This window comes from Haliotis asinina, chromosome 5 (genome assembly GCF_037392515.1).
Source record: "Haliotis asinina isolate JCU_RB_2024 chromosome 5, JCU_Hal_asi_v2, whole genome shotgun sequence".
In the NCBI taxonomy this organism is placed as follows: Eukaryota; Metazoa; Mollusca; class Gastropoda; order Lepetellida; family Haliotidae; genus Haliotis; species Haliotis asinina.
Genome location: NC_090284.1, coordinates 21,460,104 through 21,484,617, shown reverse-complemented (window position 1 = coordinate 21,484,617; position 24,514 = coordinate 21,460,104). Strand labels below are relative to the sequence as shown.

Here is a 24,514-nt window from a genome sequence, read left to right as displayed (position 1 = left end):
ATCTAATATTGACAGCCAACATGATATTAGTTGCAAAGCTGCCTTCATAATGCTTCAGAATGTGTAGCAGCATTAATTGTATTTTTCTTTCTTTGTTACTATTATGTAGTTTAATTTGTATAAGGATTTATTGTAATTATCTGAATCTGAAGTATCAACACACGAATGGAGAAGTGATGTTTTGATGACACAGGACACATTATAGTTTAGTTTTTTTCAGGACAGGTGATTTCAGTTTACGTTTGCATGTTTATACACATTACTATGAATTGTCACAAAAGCGTTACTTCATATTTCATATGGTATTTTTCTCAAAGATAATGTGATATAAGTTTATTTGTTTGAATTCTTTATCACAATGTTTTGTATTTTTCAGGTAAAGATGGCGTAGAAATACCTCCTTCACCAAAGTGAATTTGTGATTGTTGGGTCCAAGATATCTCTATATTCGTGCCGTGGAATTTCAGAGATAGTCATGGAGATTAGTACAACGGTATTCATTGATGACATTACCACATCAAGTACAACGCAAAATGTTCTCTATTCAAACATCACATCCAGCTTCAACAACAGCAACTCAGTTGAAGTGGCTTACGATGCAGATTCTTTTGACGCTTTTGACTACCCTTTAGGGTTTAAGCAAGTGCCTAGTTGGGAGATAGCCCTAAAGACTCTCACATATATCCCCGTCATTGCGTTTGCCATCGTCGGCAACGTCCTTATCATCCTTGTCGTAGCACGCAACAAGCGGATGCAAACGACGACAAACTACTACATCGTCAATTTGGCCGCTGCGGATCTTTTAGTTGCGGTGTCGTGTTCCTGGGTGCATCTCGTTACTGACCTCACAGATGGATGGGTACTGGGGTCTTTCTTCTGTAAATTCAACACGTTTGCACAAGGTAAGTCCACATAATTTCTTTATTGTGGACTTTAGTTTGCTTTGGTTCCTTGTGTATGGCAAGCAGTAAGAACTGATCTTCTGTAACCCTTGGGCTTCGAACGGGAACGGGCTGACACATGATATTGTATCCCATCTGCGCAGATCGCGGCTCATGCCGTTGATCACTGGATTGTCTGGATCAAACTCAATCACTGGTCTGGCAAGCAGTTTTGACCTTTGTTTTCTTGTCCTGGAGTTCGTTCGTTTCGTCGTACCTGTAATGTGTTGTTGATTAAACAATATGAAATGATCATATATTACACCTTGAAAACAGTGAAAAATAATAACTAATGCAAGTATTAATCTCTGTGGAATTGTTAATATGAAGAACTTGATTAACGCGGTATCATCAACTGATTTAGTGTCAAAATTTCTTTTCACTTTTAATCAAAGTGCTGATGATGCGTTCATATTTTAGCTTCACTACATGCATGCGATTTGAGCAAGAACTGCTCATGAATTTTGAAGAACCGCTATCTATTTGACGAGTGATTAACTTTCAGTGAGTCAGTGATTTTTGTTTTACGCCGGTTTTTAGCACTATTCCAGCAGTATCACTGTGGAGGACATCACAAATGGGCTTCACACATTGTGCCCATGTAACGGATTAAACCTGTGTCTTCCTTCGCGAACCAACGCTTTAACCACAAGACTACTTACTCCATCGCCCTTCCAGTCGACAAACTCGTCTTAGGTCCATCAGCACATTAACGCTGTCTGCAATCCAGCAACGACATACTCAGTTACGATGATTAATGAATTTGAGTGCTGCACATCTGTTTCAGCTGTGTTTTGTTAAACATCACATCAGTGTAATGGCCTTGTAAATTACAAATAATTTTATGAAAAATATGTTTCACGCAAATTATTTGTTTTGAAGATTAAAACAGTTAACCTTGATGCAATAAGGATACGTGACCTCGGTAAATCACACGGTTCGTCAATGTTCCGCCAACTTCTACTTTCTGTACTTTGGCTCCAGTGTAAGTGAAAACCGCCAGAGTAATGTTTGAAATTTTCTGTATCTGTTGTCGTTTGTATTTAGTGTTCTACGTAACGGTAAATATATTGTTTGTATATATCACGCAGGTAAAAAGGAATTCAGACTGGCATATATGCCTATAAAATGTTATGTCCCTATCCAAAATTCTCTTCATTTTGGTTCATGTGATATCCCGATTCGCTACCATGGAGTTGAAATACAAAATAAAATCCGTTTGCTGTTGTTATCGCCCGGTCTACCGAGTGTCTATCAAATTACAGGCGTCTAAAACTAAACAGTGCATCCCCAATTGAAAAAATATAGATTCCTGCATGAAAATAGCTCCATTAGCCCTACTGTCTATTTGACCATAGTCGAACTTGATTGACTGTCTAAACCACTACAATTTACGTGAGCGTTCGTGTCAATTCCAGACGAAACACCTCGCAATTTGGTGATTCTTTTGCGGAGTTGCTACCCAGATCCCGCTATTTTAGTGGCTGACTTGAGCGGCGCTTACACGAACAGGAAATTACTGAAGTCTCCGGAATTAAATCATTATTCATTGATGGTAATGATCCATCAATAAAAATACTTGCACTTCACGAATCAATCAAAGACTTTCATCACTGATGCCTTTGTTCCCGAATGACACTAAAGAACAACAAAGGGATTGACATGAATTTATGCACGAAAATTGCTACTCTTGTTAGGTAACAAGACGCTTTGGTCGTAAGGATATAGAATAAATCCGACAGTTATTTTATCATGTCATTAGCAGTACAGATTCCAGTTACATTTCAGCATGAAACATTTTTTCAGTTTAGAGTGAAAAAAGGAGCATCAAATGTTTGCCTTGTTACTTGCGTGGCCCCAAGCTTAATTGGTAACATATGTTATTTGGGACGGCAAGTCTTCCAGATGAAGAAAGGCAACATATTTTGTAGAGCAGAATTGCATTCCATGGGCGTGAAGTGATCTTGACCCAGAATCCAGGAATCGCTTTGAATGATCCCTTTTAGATGAAAACATATCGGTCTTGTATGCATTACCAAAGCGATTGATATCATGACATGCGTAATTGTGAGCCTCCCTGCCACATGCTCTTAGTGAGTGAAATTCTGTTCACTGCGACCTAAAGGCAATCTCACTCACTTTTCTCCAGTGTCAGAAATCAAACTGTCTTAACTGAAACATGGAAAGACGTCCATCGATTATTTTAGAAATCATCGGAAATAAGTAAGATGTTGTTAAAGTAACGATCGAATGTTTATTTTCTACAACTTCTGGGTGAGTTTGGCTTGTCTCTATTTTAAGCAATATTTAAGTTATGTCACGGCTTGAAGGTATCCCGAAGTGATATATGTTTTTGGTGTTTAATGGAGGCGTTACGGTAGCCTCAGCTTGTTCACACCAAGTCATCTCTTCTGTCAATCGGCATGATGTCCTTGTGATATTGCTAACACACATGTTACTTAATCAGACAGCAATGACGAAACCCAGATGTATAATGTTTAATGTATGCGCGAATCTTTATATGTTAACTAAAAAATATATCTGATTACGTCGACCTTGCTTGCGTCAGGATGGATGGATGCGACATGTCAAATGTCCATGTTCATAACACATATTTGCTGAAAGGGGACTACTTCCGCTTGCCACCCCGAAAATCTGGGTTTGATTCCCCAAGTAGGTGTAATGTGTGAAGTCTCCCCCTAGCAGCCATACGTTGGAACATTGCTAGAACCATAAGCACTCTCTCCTCACCGACAGCATGTAACCGGTATAACGAACCCATTACCAATGATAAACATTGCGATTTCATAGGCAGGGCCTAGATTTTCGAAGCTCTCTTATCTCTAAGATGGTCGTAAGTGCCATACAGTGACCTTCACTTACGACTTTCTTAGCGCAAAGAGAGCTTCGAAAATCTGGACCCAGGACATAATAAACCTGTTTGCTATAACATGATTTTGTTATGTCACAATGGCTACCTTTACCTTGGTATACACGTGAAGATCCGGCTTTGAACTGATCTTCATCAATCTATGCTTGTCGTAATGGGCGATCGGAGGGTATCGTATGCCAAGTGTAAAAAGTTATAAAAGTTGTAAAAGGTTATTTAAAACATCAATGCATGTAGTCACCCAGGTGATTTTACTCTAGTATTTGTAAATGTTTCTGTTCCCTGCTCTCGTTTGTTTCTGCTACATATCAACTGGCCACCTTCTTTTAGCAGTTGTTCAGAAGTTTTTGTTGAAGTCACAAGGTTTTACTTATTGACCGTTCTAACATAGTCTATAGACTGCTTGATTCTGATTGGCGAGAATAGGAATTACTATATAATCAGCAACGTAATTACATTCGATAATTCAAAATTAAAGACATCAATCTACTCACTGATGTTTATGTTAAGTAAATCATTGACCTACAACTGTATGCGTTCGACACTGGAACATTATCAGTTGTCCTAGTACAATGAAAACTGCTTACGAAAGAATAAAATTAAGTAAAGCATACGATATCTGTTGACTCACAAAAATCAGTCTCTAAACGGGTTTTTGGTATTGGTACTGGTTGGCAAATTTCGTAAAACGGGTTACTGCCCTACATAACCTCATTATCCAAGCACTTTGCTCATTGGTATTATCACCATGAACAATAATTTGGCAGCTCATCATAGCAAAGCGTACAGAAAATTCAGTCTAGTCGGTTCATGAGAGATACAGTCAAAATGTACTTTCTATGTGATATTGTTTTGGAGAGTTATTCTCATTTGGTACATAAGTACAACCGCTAAATAACAGAACCCTGTTAATTCAAAACACATTTTTCAACAGTTATTTTCACTATCACTGAAACCTGTCGCTGCTGCAATGGAGGTCATGGCATGTGGATTATTAATAGATTGGTTGAGTTCCGGGCAACAGTTATTTTCACTATCACTGAAACCTGTCGCTGCTGCAATGGAGGTCATGGCATGTGGATTATTAATAGATTGGTTGAGTTCCGGGCCATCAGATTTCTTGCTTGTCGCAAGAGGCAACTAACGGGATCGGGTGCTCAGGCCAGGTTGACACATGGCACCGTTTCTCAACTGAGCAGATCGACCCGGTAACTGAGATATAGCTGAGTGCGGCGTAAAACTAAACTCATTCAAAGACACGATACAGGAGGACAGAGTTTCGAAAGCAATCTTGTTGCCATGACACCAACGCGGTAAACCTACTGTGATTAACGACCATGGCATTATAGCATGACAAATTCAGTAGCGAGTTCATTTAGTTCATGATACTGGTAATTAAATTTATAAATGCAATAAATTGTGGTTGTAACTAATAAATCTACAATTTATATCAAAATCCGAATTAATGTGTACAATAATATCAGGTCATTGATATCAGTATTTACTGTGTAACGTTTCATGGTATCGGTAAGGTATGGTGATAATTTCCGATATCATTCGTGATATCATTATTATCGTTTCTTCAAACAGATATACAACTTTACACTTACTATATCAATTACATTACTTAATCATCATATAATTATTGCATTTCACTTTACATAAATATTACTCTTACTATCAACAAAACCTTAATCATAAAATGAATTACAGAATCAAAGAGGCCAACCATAAGCTGTGATCGAATGCGTGTCTGTGTTGAGAAAACGTTTTGCTGACTACAGTTTGTAAATGATATGTGAACGCTCCCTACACCAAGTATCGAATGTCAGTACTGACACCTGTGACCATATTAAAAGAAGGGACTGTGTAAGGCCACGGATAAATAATCGGGATCGTTTATTTTTTCCCAGCGAACATTCGTTGAAGACACAAGATCTAAAAATATCATCCACTCTGCATGGCCATTTCTTTTCATAGGTTAATAAGTTTACATCCCACACAGCATAGCTGGGAAGGTCAACTTGCTTTGTGGGTCAAGAACACACAATTATTCTTGTAAAACATCTAAGCCAATGTCATGCCCTCTTTGAAGTTAAAAGTATCATTCCAAAACGTTTCACTTAGCTGGGCAAACCTTTTAGAATGATATATGGATGTAAATGATATAATTAGAAACTTACAAAATAGACATTACTGTGGAAGGATAATTAGGGCCTGAAACTCTTGACAATATGACATCAGTAGTCATCAAGGAAATGCAAAAAATATGATGGAACAAAATAGTTTGGTGAGATGACAGTATTACCTCTCTTGTTAAAAATTGCTGGTTTCCGTTGCAAACTAAAACATGGTAGCCGCTCTGTCTGCTTTGTTGATGGGTGGCGCTTACTGATACGACTCAATCTTAGAAGTACACTGGCATTATTTTCATATATGTCTTCAGCTTTTTTCTACATCTTTTATTTATTGATTTGTGAAATGCTGAAAACGTTAAACTTTGATAAATGTCTACACAAACTGATAGAGACAACCATTCCTCATTTAAAGTTCACTGAAAATGGAAATTTAATAATGCCCTCTTCAAAACACATTTGTGAAGCTGTCTTTAACCTTGTGGTTCACATATTCCACGCGCGCAGATTGAACGTGTACATGATGCTCGGGAACATGATTAAACACTTGCTGGAAGGTGAAGACAAAATGTCAGATAGTGAATCGGAGATGATGCCACACTATCCAGTGGTATAAAACGTAAAATATCTCATCTTATCGCATGTGGCGTATCGGAACTTTGCATCAGGAATATACGGTTTCGCAGCTGTACATCACTTCATTGTAACATCGATATCATTGCGTGCAGTAGTACCATTCCATAGATAGACCCGATGGCATTGGTTTAAGCTGTTAGAACAATGTTTCAGTTACTTGTATATGTACATGTTATATATGTCTGTATACTTGATTTGGGAGGAGATACGGAAGATCAGAAATTTACCGCTTTGATGAAAGCCACGAATACCGTCAATGCTTGTACGCTTTTTATATAAATGAGTACAAATGCACGTATATTATGCCTTTTACTAACTTCAAAGATGAAGTGGTACAGATGACCCTGTTTTCTTTGCCTGTAGTTGACTTGTGCTTCTGTCACTCCACATGTCTGGGGTTGATGGTTCGAATCCCCGGTTGGCACCGATCATTTTGTGCAGTTTTTTCCAACACCGTGCTCGTGGGTGTTACAAAAGTTGTAAATGTCTGACAAATGCATCATTTCCATCCACACCTCATGATACCAGTGAAATGCTGTTAAAATCATTAAACCCAACTGACTCTCTGTCTATGTACGGTCAACATATTACAAATAACGTAATGCATTAAATGATTTGGTTCAGCAAACATGCCTACACTAAGAATGAGAATTTGTGTAAACATTTTTATCCTTATTTCCTTTGACATTCAGAATATATCAGATACATTTTTGAAAATACTTTTCCCTGGAAAACTGAAATGCTGAAAGTCGTAGGTCTAAGGCAGACCTCGTATCCACTACAATGTACAAAATGTCCAATGGAAAAACATGACACAAAGCAGATAAAAGAAGCAAACTAACAGCAAAAAATACATGTAGTAACAAACAAAGACAAAGACGATGATCGCTCGATCATGGCATGACTAAATATTGTCTCGATTTGTACATTTCCATAGAATATCACTTAAACCGAAACTATCGTTCCAATCTTGATGAAAACTGTATTCCGCGTTGAGTTGTTCATAATCTAAACCTCTGTCAAAAACCCCGAGAAAGACATCGTGACCCGTGAGAAAGACAACGTGACCCGTGACCAAACACATTCCGATCGAGCGTAAAATCTAAAATTGGAATCTTTTCATACAGAACTATAGCAGAGCATATTCTGCCCGAACTCATCTCGTTGAAATGTATCATTTCGCCTCGGAGTGTGGTCGTTACACTGTCTGCAGGATGAGTGTAATGGTCGCAAGACATGATACTTTCATGTGTAACAACTTATGTATTGTTTGTTATAGCGGTTCATTATAAGATGATTATTCATTTGGACTTCTTTGAGAACTCAAAACCATGAAATAATGACTGATGATGCAGGTGGATGTGTTCAGGTTTAAATCACAAATACATTGTGGCAGCTGAAAAAGATGTTTGGTTGAGGTAAGTATACGAAAGGTCCCTAAATAAGAACATTTTAAGTATAATGACATTAGCAAATAGAAACGGCAAAACGTATTTCACATCCACAAGCATAGTCGATGGTACAGATTATGGCCATGTCATATGCGTACATTTGCTACAATGTAAAAACATGCTTTTAGAATGAAACCTGGATAGTTACAATGTGTACTTTGACTTTGATATCTGTCCTGTCATGTCTTTAAAAAGCTTAATTAATGGAACTCAGATAGTCCATACTGGGGCACAAAAACAACGCTCGGCCGACCATATATGTAAACTCGACTCACTGAACATTTAGTATCTATTTTACTCTGTTTGCAAAGCAATATGAAATGCAACAAACAATAAATATAAATATTTACAATAAGGTGCTTGATTTGCATTTTATGAGCAATATGTTCCTACAAGCATAATTACATGTTACATGTCCAGTTTTATATGTGGGGCGACTTAAATTAGACTAATAATATTTCCCAACCAGCTAGGTTCATTTTACATGAACTGATGTAGCAACGATGTTTGAAACCTCAAAGTGAAACATGGTTGCACACACGCACTGAGCGTGATAAATAAGTGAGTGAGTGAGTTGAGTTTTACGACGCTTTAGAAATTCCTGCAATATCACAGGGACACCAGAAATGAGCCTTACACATTGTATCCATGTGGAGAATGGAACCCAGGTCTTCGGCGTAATGAGCGAACACTTTATTCCCTATGCTATCTCATCGCCCGAATAATAAAGGAAACTTTGTGTTAATAATATTGAAAGAGGCAAAACTTTACAAGACATTTGCCAATACCGCTGTTCGCCTCCGTGTGATAGTTATAGACAAGGTCAATATAACTACAGGAAGAAGGACCTGTTATTACTTTATCCATTACATTTTTCCAGCGTTACACTGCTTTTCTTCCACCTTTTAGCCTTTAATCAACACCATGACATCATGGAATTGATACAAAATTGTGCTTCTGAAACGAAGTATGCGAAAGGACCTTCAAGAACGAGATGAGCGATCGAGCACCCTACAAAACGTGTCGCTAATACTATTATTTAACGTCAGTTCTCCGAACGTTCTTTATTCGATCTTCAATCACGTGCATTCATTTGTGTTATTATTGAAAGCCTTTTACTGAATATCATTCCGGCCTTGAACATTAAACGACAGTCATTAAAAATCATTAGATAAATGCAGTCTTCTAAAAGCCTAATACCGATCATGTAAGGTGTTTCATGAATTACCGTTATGCCTGAATGCAGCCATCGATTTTTAACAAACAGTTCTTTGTATTCCATTACGTTGATGCATCTTGCTTACCGACCCGGAACATTTACCTACGTTAATGAGTCCGCAAATCATTTAAAACAGATTGTTTTGCGTTTGAGGTCTTTTGAATGATATTATTCGTTCGTCACCGTTGGTTTGCTGATGACTCAGTTTAGCAGAGTTGAACATGTGTTCCAATTCCAGATCCGTATTTTTATGATTTTTTCGATTTTATAAACTCAATATCCTAGCTCTCGAGTTTTATGATATTGGTCACATTGGTCTGAAAGTTTCTAGTGTAACGCTACAGGTTTTTAAAGTGGTATTGAAGCAACTCAGCGGTTTAATCTTTGTCTTCGTATTATCCTAGACGACTGGCCTTGGAACTTATAAATATACATTGAACTGCTCTAGAAAAGACTCGATAGTTGAAAAATTTACTTCCTTTTGAGTGAGAGCTGGGTTTGAAGCAGCAGCATTTGTGTACATCATTCCCGTTACATTCCAGCTATGCTAAGCGTAAGCGAAGTGTATGAGGAATACATAGGGTCATAAACGTTTCATTTTTTTCATGTCACAACTTGAAAACGCAGACCTCGGGGACGTACCGACTTTCGAAATCTAAGATCACAGGTTCCTGTCGTGCCCAAGAGACGCAACTCATCGCAGTGAATTGCGACGCTTGGACAACTTGGCAACATCTGTCCCTTCCTAATTCTAATGTGTACTTGCTTCGTTTGTCTGTCCTGTTAGTTATATGGCTATATAATATAGAGTACATATGTTACATCTTGGACAGAAAGGATCATATGATTTCCAGCCAGCAAATGTTATTGAACACAGCAAGAAAGAGGCCGCTAAAAGATTCTATTCAGATTCCACTAATACCATTTTACCGATTTCTGTAACTGAATCTGCTGAAAATGTTCGCTGTAAGTTCTACCACTAACTCGGTATTTCTTTCTGTTTCAGTGCTCTCCCTTGTAGCCAGCATATTCACCTTGACCTTCATATCATGTGACCGATTTTTTGGGATTGTGTTCGCTATGAAAGCTCATTTCATTGAACGGCGAGCCCGATATACCATCGTAGCCTTATGGGTGTGCTCTTTGGCAATTGCCATGCCCATGCTTATATACCGAGTTCTACAAGAACGGGCATGGCGGAACCACTTGGAGAAATGGTGTGACGATGACTGGCCAGTAGTGGTGTGGAAAGATCCAATTTCAAACTCAACAATGAGCGACATTCCAGCCAGGAAGATATACTACACCATCGTGTGTGTTGTGTTGTTTTTCTTGCCGTGTATACTGATGTCGGCTGCATACGCTGTCATAATTTGGACGTTGTGGTCAGCAAAGGTCCCCGGCGAGAGAATTAGCAAGGACATCAGGCTTCAGACACAGCTTAAGAAAAGGGTAAGTGGGATCCAATTCCTAGTCCTTGAGTAAACCTTTGGTAATATGATGCTGCAAAGAACGATGGATTTTGCTTTTATACGAGGTAAGTGCAGGATTTGAGAGCTCGGTGTATCGTCAAGGTTTCATAATTGACACGTCTGTGTTACAATGAATGGGCTCTCTCATCGCGTCTATATTGGGAATGGATTCGTGTTTTTCAGCCTGTGGCGCGAAGCAGAGGCCAATGAACCATCCTAACACATACGCCGCATTGGATTGAATGCCAGTTTAAACAAAATTTACTCAGTTCGTCTACGAGAGGTTTTGTGTGATCCCAGGTTAATAACCACAACAAGACGTCTCTTATAATACCTCTTATTGGACGAGGCAGCATGACGGTTTTGGGGACCCTGGGGATGTCAAATTTTAACATATGGAAATCTCTTAAATAGTTATACGTGACTATTTACATGTGTTTAACTGGTTGAAGTCAATAGTTTCTTATTGTTTTGCTAATGCTTGCTCGTTTTGGACGTGTGTGGAGGGAATGAGGGAATGAGTAAAAAGAGCTAAAGGATTTTGGGCAAGTTTTTTATCGGAGATGGATTGCTTACCAAACTTTTATTTATGTATACCATACTTTGACTCTAATCAGAGTCAAAGACCTGCTTACGTTTAGAGTATTAGAACAACCCTCTTTTGACTGATTTAAACAGGTTACTCAACTATCAGATATTTTACCTTACCAATGCTTCAGGGAGCCAAAACATGCAGATTGACGTAAACCAAGTGTAATTTACGTTCATGACTATGAAATACAATTACTAATTCTATAATTATTTCAAATGTTTTGTTATGTTTTAGTGCAGATCCATAATTATGTGAAAGGGGCCATTATTATTCATTGAATAGTTGACATGCATTGTGTACGTGATGCAGTATATCGACATTTCGAATTCAGCTCTCTATTTTTGAGTTTAACCGAAGGACATTTTGAATTCTAATGACGCTGTTGTGTTCCAGCTGTTTTGCCTTGTTCTGAACGATCAAAAACTCAAACATATTCCCCTAAATCATCTTAGAAGATTGATTTTGTGAATTTGAAACAACCAAATGTCCACACTTTCTGTGGGTTTTATGTAAGAAAATAGGAATTCAGAGTAACGAGAACCTTTTTTTTCATGATATTAAAAATTTGAGATATTGATAGCTGATGACAACACAGATTTCATGTTGTGCCACAGAGGGGAATGAATGTCGTAAATGTCGTAAAAACACTTGACGTTCAAAGGCGATGCCAGTCTGAAATGGATTCTCTAGTTATTAATAAAAGGATATTCCATAAATAACAAAATGCTGCAGTTAATAGTGGAGAATGTATTTTTTATCAAAAAATGATTTTACAAAATTAATTCTGGGTTTACATTAGCTTTTAATCTTTCAAAACAATCGTTGAAAGTTGGAGGTTAAAGGCACAGTTGTTCGTATCCCGAACAACTGTTTGAAAATGTTCAAACATGAAGAAAGACTATACTTCTTTTTTTCTTTTATGTAATCCTTAGTGATTGGGATGACGATAAACAATGTACAAAAGTAATGTGGCCACATGGCATCCTTGTCGGAATACATTTCACAAATAATGAATCCGTTGTATAAGAACAGATTGCCGTAATAAACTATAAAATAATGGACAATGGACAGGTCATGTCGTTGATCTTACTGCGTTGTCATAGTAACCCGCTAGGTGTTCTTTTACTTAACGCACGCTTGTCGCTTCCATAACTACATCATGAGCCCATACTCGCTTATCATCTTCTTGAGGAATACAACTCAGTGGGGATCATGGCGTCTGTTGGACAGTCTTTCGATTGAAAACAAAACAGGGAGTTATTCGATAGCTCCGTAGTCACAACGGTATATCGATTGAGAAGTGACAGTTTACAACAAATTTTATTAAAATCGACATTTGGGTGAAATTTTGCCAATGCTATGTTCAGTATTGAATAAAACCCCTACTCTAATAAACATTTCAGAGTCTGACAAACTTATACTTGTCACTCTCATAAGAAAACTCCATCATAGAATGAAAGCGACCTTTGGAAATTTCATCAGTGGGATGATTAAAGAAGACACGGGATGGTTTTAGTTAGGCAGAGATATGACCATGGATTCAAATATTGCATTGACGTTTTAATTGAGTTAATATGTTCTGGTTATTGAGGCTTGCACCACATGCCAATTTGAATGTCATTCAACTCTGTTAGGCTTCATAGTAAATTAAAATATGATAGTCACACGGGACCTTCATAATTCATTGAGCTAATTTTCAGAAGGTCGTTCGATTTTCCTATTAATAAGCCTCTTTACTACAGCTAACAAAACGAAATTAACATGTTAAAAGCGCACGACTCGCAACTTTAACAAATATATACGCCTTGCTTGGATAGAATCAGAAAACATCGATCATCATTACTGAAGATGCTACACGGGTGTAAATAATTAAAAGGTGAAAATAACATATTAGGAAAAGGAATTTTTACTAAGAGTAAAATCGAAAACCCGCAAGGAATTTGTTTTATATTGTTTTGGGACAAAACCATCATTAGTTATTATCACGTGGTTTCATGTCGTGTAGGGATCAGAAGATAGGTATTATTTTGTAGTCCTTTGCAATAGGTATTTCGTGAATATATCTCGTCCTCGCCATTTGAAGATACGTGGCAACGTTCATACATCAAAACTGTTGTAACTTTGTTTTTGAATTTATCCTGTATGTGTCCTGGTGGCTCTTCCTATTTAAACCGAAATCTCTGCTGAAGGGACAGTACGGTGTACAATAACTTCTGCTACATACGTATATAAATCACGGTGACACGCTTCACAAACACTTGCAAAGGCAAAACAATTGTTAAGGAAGCATGGGACTATATGCAAGTTAAAAGGCAAAACTTGCATCTTTTTTTTGCCGAATCGTCAGTTTTGGAAATGGCAACCTTGCTAACTTCCAAACTCTGATCAAACAGCTCTTAATGACCCTTATTCAATAATCAATCATAGATTTAATAATTATTATCTCTGCACGCCACGATCTTTTACGCGTGTTATCACTCATATGACCTTCATTGCACGCAGCTTTTGTTTGGACCAATATCTTTATAATTAGGTTATGCTACCAAAGAAATTGTTTCATGGTGACATTTAATTCATTTGGTTAGTCTGAGAGCGAGTTTAGTGATTTTATGGGACGGCATTAACAATCATGTATTGATAGGCGGACCAAAGCATTTGTTGTTTGGATACCAAATCTTAGTTTGAAATCAAGCAGGGATAATGTTTTAACGAACTCATGATAATAAAATCTCAGGATTAGTCGATGTAATAGGAGTTTTGGCGTTTCCCCGGTCGCCATGCTGTTTAATATTATTTTTATCGAGCCCTGTAACATTACAAACTGTACTGAATCAATGATTATCGCACCATAGTTAATCATCAGTCGATGTGTTAGCAATCAATGTTAAAGGAAGCTTATATAGGATAGCTTCTGTAGAAATAATTCCTTAAGACTATACATTCCAGGTGGCGGGGTAACCAAGTGATTAAAGCGTTCGCTCGCCACGCCGAGGGTCCGGGTTCGATTCCCCAATTCTGGTGTCTCTGCTGTAATATTGATGAAATATTGATAAAAGCGGCGTTAAACTCAACTCACTCACAAAACATATCTCAGGGGGAAGAGACATGACTTTCAGTTCAGTCAGGAAAAATGGATAATGTTATGCAAGTGTAATTCAGGAATCGGTTCTTTATAAGGCTTACGGTGCACTGTAAGAATTTCAGTTTGTATTTGCATCTGTTTGTTTGCTGAGACGGTGGGAGTGTATATCTTTGATTGTAGCATTGTATGAGTGAATTGGGATGAATGCTGCTTTGGAACGGATTCAAGTTACATATTTGAGTGAGTGAGTGAGTGAGTTGAGGTTTAAGTCGCACTCAGCAATATTCCTATATAGCTATATGGCGGCGGTCTGAAAATAATCGAGTCTGGACCAGAGAATCCAGTGACCAACAACATGAGCATCGATCTGCACAATTGGGAACAGATGACATGTGTCAACCAAGTCAGCGATTCTGACCACCCGATCCCGTTGTCGCCTCTAACGACAAGCATAGTCGCCTTTTATAGCAAGTCTGGGTTGCTGAAAGCCTATTCTATCCCGGCACCTTCACGGGTCATGAACATATGTACGCGGTATGCCCGCAGTGATAACGGTATGAGATATTAATGACTGTTGAAAGTCCGAGAATGGGTATGGCGATGAAACACCTGGAATCACAGTTGAATTGGGGGATTCGAACCTACGATCATATGTTGCTGTTGTGTCCAAAAGAACGCACCTCAGCACTGCAAAATGACTCCCAGTGTTACCAGACATTGTCATACAAGATTCATGTGTGATCGTATGTGCTACCAACGACCACTAAATACCTCTGAAGACAAGCACGGGTTACGTAGATCAATTCTAACACGCACCCACGCGTGTTAAGTGAGGGCCAGACAAAGTAGAGATTGATAACATCAGCAACGACCACTGACGTAACAAGACATGACAACCAATCTTCACTTAAGCCGGTCTAATAAACCACTTCGGGAGAATGTTCTTTAACTATCCAGCTCCAGCATCGCAATGTGCTACGTCGTGTGATGAAACCAAATATCATCACAGATGTTCGAGGCGTTTTTACCTTCACTTAATTAACTCCCATCATCAACACAACCAACCACAACGTCTTCGTCATGTTTGCAGGCCATCTGTCGCATGACACCAGTATTATTTTCGAATTCTTCAATAACATTTGCAATTCCGTCGTCAATAGAACTGCAAGAGGCTGTTTTGTAAGCTGAGCGATGCTTTATAGAAGACAAACATTGTTGGAAAATCCATTATCAGTGACAGAATGATGATATGCTTCTGACATGTACTTCCATTCCAACAAGTCGTATTATGTATTGGTCTGTAAGGATTGGCGAATCACTAAGCCAAACAAAAAGGAAACTGAAAACGCCTTGTCGAAGCAACATCCTTCTTTGTACGTTTTCTTATAAATATCCAATATGTCTTTCTGTGGATCATGCACTAATATGCCCATTGGTACTCGTCGTTATAGTTAAGCTGCCCGTAATGCCAATGTCAAATTGGCAGGTAAGGCCTGGATTATTTTTTCATATCAAGCTTAAATGAAATAAGCGAAGTCTTTCTGGAATTGGTTTCATCAGATTGTAGTTTGTGAGAACATGTCAAGCATAAGCCGTATGAAAATGGGATAAACGCATTGTATTACTGTAAGCGAGTGCAAGTCATGGCATACAGTTTGGCAAATGTGTGTACGACAAAGTGAATGGGGGCGATTCATGTGTATACTCTGTTATTGCAAAGATCAAGTTGGATCTGACCATTTGCTCGATTAGTACAGGAATTATGTTCCATGCTATTAAAACAATGACATGTAACTCGTTCCTGTTATTCAAGAAAAAAGAGCACTGGTAACTAAATGTTAAAAAAGGCTGCGTGTGTGTGTGTGTGTGCGTGTGTGTGCGTTTGTGTGTGTGTGTGTGTGTGTGTGTGTATATATCCTTATATATACACCATGCTTTGTTACTATGCCAAACTGCGTTTTGTTACTTGAATTATATTTCTGTTCAACTATGCATATCTCTATAATGACATATACATGCAACTCTTTTGTACATGGGCCTATGACCGTTTGTGCAATAAACCATTGATTGAATATCCCCTACTTTTTTATGGTATATAAGTATGTATTTGAGCGTGTTTGGCTGATAGCTAGTCTAAATTCCTTTAAATGAGGAAAGTATTTCATAAAGACATCAAGTACTTCGTTATTTTCATTACAGAGACTGGATGCCAATGTCTTTCTTTCAGGCAATAGTGTTCTAGAGACATTGAAATTTAGTCTCAAATACTGCACTAATTTAACATGGACAAAACCCTCAGACATATCATTCTTTGCCATTTACGAAATATCTAACTCAGGAACGAGCAGAAAATGTTTTATACCTTAATTCCGAGCACCGACAGGGTAGCGAGTACCCGATTTCGACGCGGCCAAGGAATCAAACTACCGACCTTTCTCTTCCTTTACAAGCGCGGTCGTTGTGCGAGCACCAAGACGTTGCACTTCTACAATCTGCGAGACGAGTGCTTCTCGCCATGAGGCAGTGTGACGGGGCGATCTTGCAAACTACGAAGAACTTTGGGAATTTATCGACTGCCAGACTGGCATTGAAATCACTACAACTCATTTCCTACTTGTAAGATACGGACCGACCTTTCGGTGGTTAATCATTTCAAACTGCGTGACTTAATTAGACAGTGCATATTCATATTCAAAATAATATCATTAGAATGCTACATCACACTTACAATGCATTACTTCCTACAGTTGAATGCATGGTTTCTCCGTTTTCTATTTTCATAAGAGAAGAGTAAGTACCAACTGCAACATCGACATCTTTATAGAACCCTATACAATCAAATGGAACGTTGAATAGACGGACAGTGCCAATGTGTTCGTGAGCTGCAGCAGATCACACTAAATTGCGACAAGAACCTGTCTTTGTTTGTCGCAAATGTGACGCAAAGCAAAACCAGTCGAGAGAATGTCCATGAAAGTAGTTCTGCTAATGGGATAAATTTGAAATGTATTTTAATTTAAATTACTTCGTTCGTTCGTAAAAGCCTCTGTAACATGCAACTATATATACTGTCTTCAGATAATGCATATGCGGTGGACCATACATGAAGGAACACAAATGTTAATGTTATATCTATTCAACGCTTAAAACTAAGAAAACCCACTCGGATATGCACACAGACCTAAATAAACACAATAAACCTCAATGTTCCTCTGAGTCCTGAATTGAAAGGTTAAGTGTTTGTGGGGAATAGCTATTGGTAGTTTCATTGCGGGTAATTGCTTCACTCAGCCGGAGATTCAGATGCTGGATGGAGGAGTATTTGGAAGCAGACAATATTTGCTTAAATGTTTTGAAGTTTGCACATCCTTTTATACCAAATGGTATAATAAAATATTAAGAACGTTTTTAATGTTTGTCCTCAAAACGTAACACTTAACGTACTGAATACACGAGGATGAAAACTGTGGTAATTTAAACATGCCTCGTCTTCTAGACTTGCATGATCTTTCTCCGACACATATTTTCAGAGTGTGTATGACAGACTAGGGTGCAAATATGTGTTCCAGTAGTTCCAGCTTTGCTTTCCACTCATCAAAAGTGTTTGGCTACAATCCGCAATGCTCTCTTGCTTTTACTACTTTACGAAATACACAGCGAAAATTACAGACATCTTAACCAATTTACTAATATTTGGTCATCTTTTGTTTAGATAGGCAATGATATACACGTGTAACTATGTACAAATGCAACAAAAGTAAACAAATTATTGAGAAAGGTAAATGCTCTCTTTACGAATATTTACGAAACTGAACACTTTCAAAAACCTTGATGATAGACAAGTAATGGATCTTTCCAAATTGACTTATCAGTAACCCAAATGATGACAGATGCAATTTCCTATGTCGACTTGTGCCAAATGATTTCATTGTTTTGTTTGGGTTTGTATTTGTATTTGTATTTTCTGGTGGACGATAGGCATGCCACCACATGAGCTTGTGACTCGAGCTACCATTGACCTAAAACAACATGATACTTTTCAGTCACTGTTTAATCAGCATATATTTTTGATTCCTTATTAGTTCATACTGACATAGTTTTGATACATGAAAATGTACTGAGGACGGCCGTTATACCTTCGAGACAGACGCGGAGAGACACTCACCCAGGCCACCGTGCATTTGTATTACGAATCTTCAAACCATAATTAGCATGGATCGTACAAGGAATGGTGGTATGATATTGGGAAAGGCTTTTCTTGGTTTAACGTATGTAATAACGGCTTCCCTTTGTCTTGCAGATCATCTTGATGCTGGTACTGTTGCTGGCGTCATTCATCATCTGTTGGGGACCTCTGGTGGGCATCCTGATGTACTCTGAGTACAGAGAGGACAAACTCTCCACGGTAATTATCCTATCTTCAATGAGCATCTGCGTGACACAATTTCTCACCCACTCAATGTGGAGATTTACATCCGTGGATGTCACCGGTCGAAGTCAGTAGTCTCTACTTTTGTGTCAACAATCGGAATGGGTTACATGAGTGTTTCATTGGTCCTTCATTACCATTTAAATTGAGAATTCTTAAGATGTGTGCCTTTCTGGACCACCTTCGGTCCATGCAGGTAGCAAAGGTACTGTAAGTCCCCATGGTCCCTAGTATGGTGATCTACCTTCGGTTGTTTGAGATCTATAGCCTGTTTTTATATTGTTTTGTCCAGATAGTGATATTAATTAAAACTTTCCACGCTAGTTTTAATGATAATTGTGATATTCTAGTTCTTTTACTGTCCTTCGTTGGCAGGTTTTTATAATGTATATGTGGTCTTTTTCATTGTTGAATGTTCATATAACTATATGCATGAAATATTGCCGATGTGACGTTAAATATTAACTCACTCACTCACTGGACCACCTTCAATATATACGACGATACCCTCCAAAGCATACATGTGTAGGAGGTTAACAACAGATTGTTGTGTGCTTGTTGGTTCGTCTGCGTGCATGTGCCTTCAAGTGTATGATTTTGCTTGAGGTTTAAAGATGCCTTCGATGGCTCCCAATATAGTTCTATATAGTTCAGTATAGTTCTCAGTATAGTTCTGCCAGCACTGTCGAATTATCATAAAATGGCATTTGCCCACTAATGTAAGTATTCAAATATCCCTTGGATCCTAATGAATTCGTATTTCTTCCAAGTTGGCTTCAAAGTTATTTCCCCCCTCGTGACATATATTTATCATAAGAGGCGACAAACGGAATCAGGTGGCCAGGCTCGTATGTCTTCGTATAACAATGGCGTAGACAGATGTCACTGGATTGTTTGGTTCAAACTATATTATTTTCAGACCGCCGCAACATATATGAAATATTGCTGAGCGCGACATTAAGCAACAGACAAACAACCGAACACACCCCACTCATTGTATCATGTCTCTGGTATGTGTTGTATATTCGTTATTTGTGTCCCAGTGTTTGAAACTACCCATATTCCGTCTGTTTCACCAGTTCCACTTTATGTACAAGTATACACAGTACATACTCCGTTGGTTGGCAAATTCCGACCACAGACACTCACGATTATAGCATTATTATTAATTTCAGTACGTCGATGTTTTGAACAGGTTCTCACTGAACTTTGAAAGTTCTTGAAACCCACTTTCAGCATGTTTTTCACATATTTATTGCATTCATACTTTTCACTTTGAACAGTAATTTAACGATAGGTCTAAATTGATTGAAATAAGTGCTCAGAAAATATACCGTACAGTAGAACATGGATATAGCGAACACGGATATAGCGAACAAACAGATATAGCGAACAAATTTAAAAGTCCCGTCAATGGTCCCTTTATATTATCATTAAAATTATACGTGAATAACGAACTCGTGAGTAGCGAATTAACTGTTATAGCGAACTGATTTCCTAACCCCAAGCCCAATTAACGACGTGAGTAGCGAAATCACTCAGTGTCAGCTCAGTGTCAACTCAGCGTCAAGCTGGTTTTCTTGCCACCAAACACTACGAGTAAAATTCAACCCATGGATCAGGGTATTATCGCAAACCTGAAGCAACTGTACAGGGGTCAGGTGATGAGGAACATTCTGACAGCCTATGATCAGAAGAAAGAACACCAGATCACTCTCCTTGATGCCATCCAGATGACTCTCTAGCAGATGTATTTTCTTTCGTCTGTTGTTGAACCCTGCACTCAGCAATATTCCAGCTATATGACTGCGACCTGTATAAAACAGAATCAGCTCAGTAGTCTGAATAGAAAAGCTCGTGGATGTAGAGTAATTCTATTCTTTAAGGAAGCAAATCCAGATAGGTAGACAGTATAAGAACTAGTCTATTAGGACAACGTGTTCCCTTTTCATATTTTCACACACACACACACACACACACACACACACACACACACACACACATATATATATATATATATATATATACACACACACACACATATATATACACACATGTATGTATGTATGTATGTATGTATGTATGTATGTATGTATGTATGTATGTATGTATGTATGTATGTATGTATGTATGTATGTATGTATGTATGTATGTATGTATGTATGTATGTATGTATGTATTCAAATTATCATTTAGCTGTTAATTATTACCTTAGAGACTTGAGCAAGTCTAGACAGTTGAAGGATACAGTGAGCCTCCGAAGACGGTTCGTGTACGAGTGTCACCTCATGCAACTGTGCATGATTTAGAGCGGCAGAGTGGCAATAGGTACGATACAACAAGCTCTGTAACCACTTCCAGTGGTGAAAATACACCCATAAACACACCAGCATGACAGCTTGGTTGGCACGAACCGCATTCTTGGGCTTTTCTTCAGTCGAGTAAGCAGTTATCTCTGACAAGCAATCTTTATGATTATCTTGGAGCAAAACGTATGCAGAGGTAACTGACAGTTGCATTTTCTTTGCTGTGATTTCAGTTGCAGTTGTAGTCAATGTTAGTTCAATATAAAACGCTTTGAGGACTGTACATGGTTCGATGGCCTGCCTTGTTGTAAATATCTATAAAGGTCCCATAGCAAAGGACACAGATCCCAAGAAACTCCCCTAGCACCGCGTCATCACAGAAATAGCGTTGAAAGCGCCATATGCTCAAATTTTCTTGAAACGATTAACATTTTTAAACGACTGAGGCAAAAAACGCCACCTTTTACAACACGCCAATAACTGTACGGATTCACGTTTCTGAGGAATATGCTCGCAGTTAACCTGTAGCATTGTAGTTTACAAACGTTCTTAAAATGCGTGTTAGGTTCTTCTCTACTTAAGCCAGCTGACTGTCTCGGCCAAACCCGAGTGTAATCAGCACCACCATGGGACATCACGTCGACCTCGTTCTTGTTGCAATCACCCCAGTCTTATTCACTGAGACTTTGAATTACTGTACATGACACGGAAAGGAAAGCCTGTCTAACACATGTAGACATCATCCCTGTTAACGATGGGTTCGTCCTTACTGAAAACTAGAAATCCATCTAAGTCACTGGGGAAAATATCATTTTTTAATTTAGTACATTATTAGCACATTATTCCGGCTAGTATATTGTCGCCATAATGACAATACGTTGGGTGCAATTCCAAAAATGGACACACGTTTCCTTGTAATCGTCCTTGTAAAGGATGGTGAATGAGTCTTGTAGTTAAAACATCCACTGCTTGCATCAAAGGTTGTGTTCAGTCCTCATTCGTGTAGTCCTTTTCGTGAATTCCTTTTCGTAGCATTTTCTATCTTGATATTGCTTGAATGAAACTTAAAGTGACATAAAGCAATAATCACAGTCTTTAGGCGTTAAAACTGTAGGCCATTGATCTAACAGTCCAATCAATACGAGAAAATAGAAAATAGAGCCAGGTACATCGATGCAAGTCGGATTTCATATCTTTGGCTTTAATGACTTGATGCAATCTCGAGATTGTGTTCGTTGTGGACCGCGGTCGAGGGGAATTCACACAGGTCACAAATAGGTCGAAATTGAACAACGTTGATCGCAAAGTATAAATGTAGTGACGTGTTATCATTCAGATTTTATATTTTTAGATTCTGTTTTGTATCCCATGTTTTGTTTTGTTTATGTCTATTTATTTTTCGTTGTTTCGTTATTGTTTTTCGCTGTACTTTCTGTGGAGTATGTTACAGGCAGACTGGGCCGTGTACTCTTCAAGAAGCAGAGGGCACAATGACTCAATGACTGATATAATAACTTAGTGTTTGGGGCATGTTTTGGGACGTGAATTTGAAGCTACTTTTACATGAAAACAATTAGCATTTATTAGGAGTCCCTTGCTGAGACAGGTGTCCATTTGCTCGTGTCCAGTTACATCGCACTGACACGTCTGTTTATCGGGCGTCCTACGTCTAATCGTTTAAGTGAGTCAGTATATGAGTAAGGGCGGTAGTTAGCCCAGTGGTTAAAGCGTTTCCGATTCCCCGTGTAGATACAATGTGTGAATGTGTTAGTGCTTGAACATTGCTAAAAGCTGCATAAAACCACACCCACTCACTATATGGGTGTGCCAGGTCGTCTCGAAAATTGGTCCATGCAGGTAGCAAAGGTACTGTAAGTCCCCGTGGTCCCTAGTATGGTGATCTACCTTCAGTTGTTGGCGATCTACAGCCCGTATTTCATAGTATTGTATAGTCCAACTAGTGGTATTTGTTATAACTCTCCATACTAGTTTTAATTGCTCTCCACACTAGTTTTAATTGAAACTGTGATATTCTAGTTGTTTACTGTCCTTTGACGACAGGTTTTTATCATATATACATATTTCATTTCAGTATCAAAATGTTCTCGTCACGATATGGCTGAAATATTGCCGATGTGGCGTTAAATTTTAACTCACTCACTCACTCTCGAACATTGATATTTTACTTCCTGATAGCTTATGTTAGGATGTATCACGTGAAGATCCGGACGAGAATTTGTCTTCAGCAACCCGTATTTGCTGTAAAGGGCGACTAGAGGGATGGAGTGGTCACGCTCGCTGACTTGGTTGGTACACGTGGATACAGCGCGGCGTTAAACAATATACCGGTCAAACTATGTTAGTATTCCAAATAGAAGGTTCCCGCTTTATTGAAATCATTGACACGGTTGTTGCACAGACAAGTCAAGAATGCGATACCTGCGACAATCCGTTCAACTAATAGTAAGCCAAAGTAGCAGTTATATCTTCTGTTGATTTTTGTATCAAACAGTGTCCTCCCAAGCAAGAGCAAACTTGTCACTTTGCAGAAATGAAAGAGACACATAAATGCTTGTCCTGTACCTGTAACACAGTGATTTGCAACAACCATACATAAAGCTGATTAGAAATGTACACAGTGTTTTTTTGTCTTTCAGCTCGGGTCATGGTATCCCAAACTGGAGTACTTTTCCCGGTATCTGGCTCACGTCAACAGTGCAATCAACCCCATGATTTACGCTGGCTTCAACGACAACTTTAAGAAGGGTAGGCATTTGCACTCTCTTGGCACAAAAGATGCAGTATGTTGTTGTAGTCTACATGCCATGGTTACCAGTCTGGCTATGCAGGTGCACTCACAGATCGGTGATGCATCTCCATTGTTGATACGCCACGTGTTTTGTATACACTACGTTCCTGCTCTACTCGTACATACCGGCGAGTTACATTGTGTAGAAACAGCACGTTTCTTACGTAAGTGAGCTGAAGAAAAAAGACAGTGTTTAAATGACAGAAGTCAATGGAGTGAGTATGGTTTTATGCCGCTTTTAGCAGAATTCCAGCAACATCACGGCGGGGGACACAAGAAATTGGCTTCACACAGTGTACCCGTACTCACTGGCTCCACAGAAGTCAAATGAGCCCAGCTGGTTTATGATTACTTGTGGCAACCCGATCTTCACTATACATTTAGGAATGGGGATAGTGGTTTGCCACAAGAATGTGGCACAATATATCCCGTTCAACGGATCATTGCTCATTGGTCCAAGCAGTCCAAAGTATTTCCATTAACTAGAGCATGGCCTTGTCTTGGTTTGTTGGTTAGAGGGATAAAGTATATTTCAAAGCATCTGTATTTGAT

At 38.6% G+C, this 24,514-nt stretch overlaps 1 protein-coding gene across 1 annotated transcript in view; it reads left to right on the top strand.

Annotated features, from left to right (window-relative positions):
* LOC137283758 (neuropeptide FF receptor 2-like) overlaps nucleotides 1-24,514 on the top strand; it is a 67,737-nt gene that overhangs the window by 29,320 nt on the left and 13,903 nt on the right. The window contains exons 2-5 of the mRNA XM_067815430.1: nucleotides 377-902; nucleotides 10,279-10,724; nucleotides 18,719-18,823; nucleotides 23,811-23,919. Coding sequence (XP_067671531.1) covers nucleotides 476-902; nucleotides 10,279-10,724; nucleotides 18,719-18,823; nucleotides 23,811-23,919 — 1,087 coding nt within the window. The 5' untranslated portion in view covers nucleotides 377-475. The remainder of the gene's footprint in view (nucleotides 1-376; nucleotides 903-10,278; nucleotides 10,725-18,718; nucleotides 18,824-23,810; nucleotides 23,920-24,514) is intronic.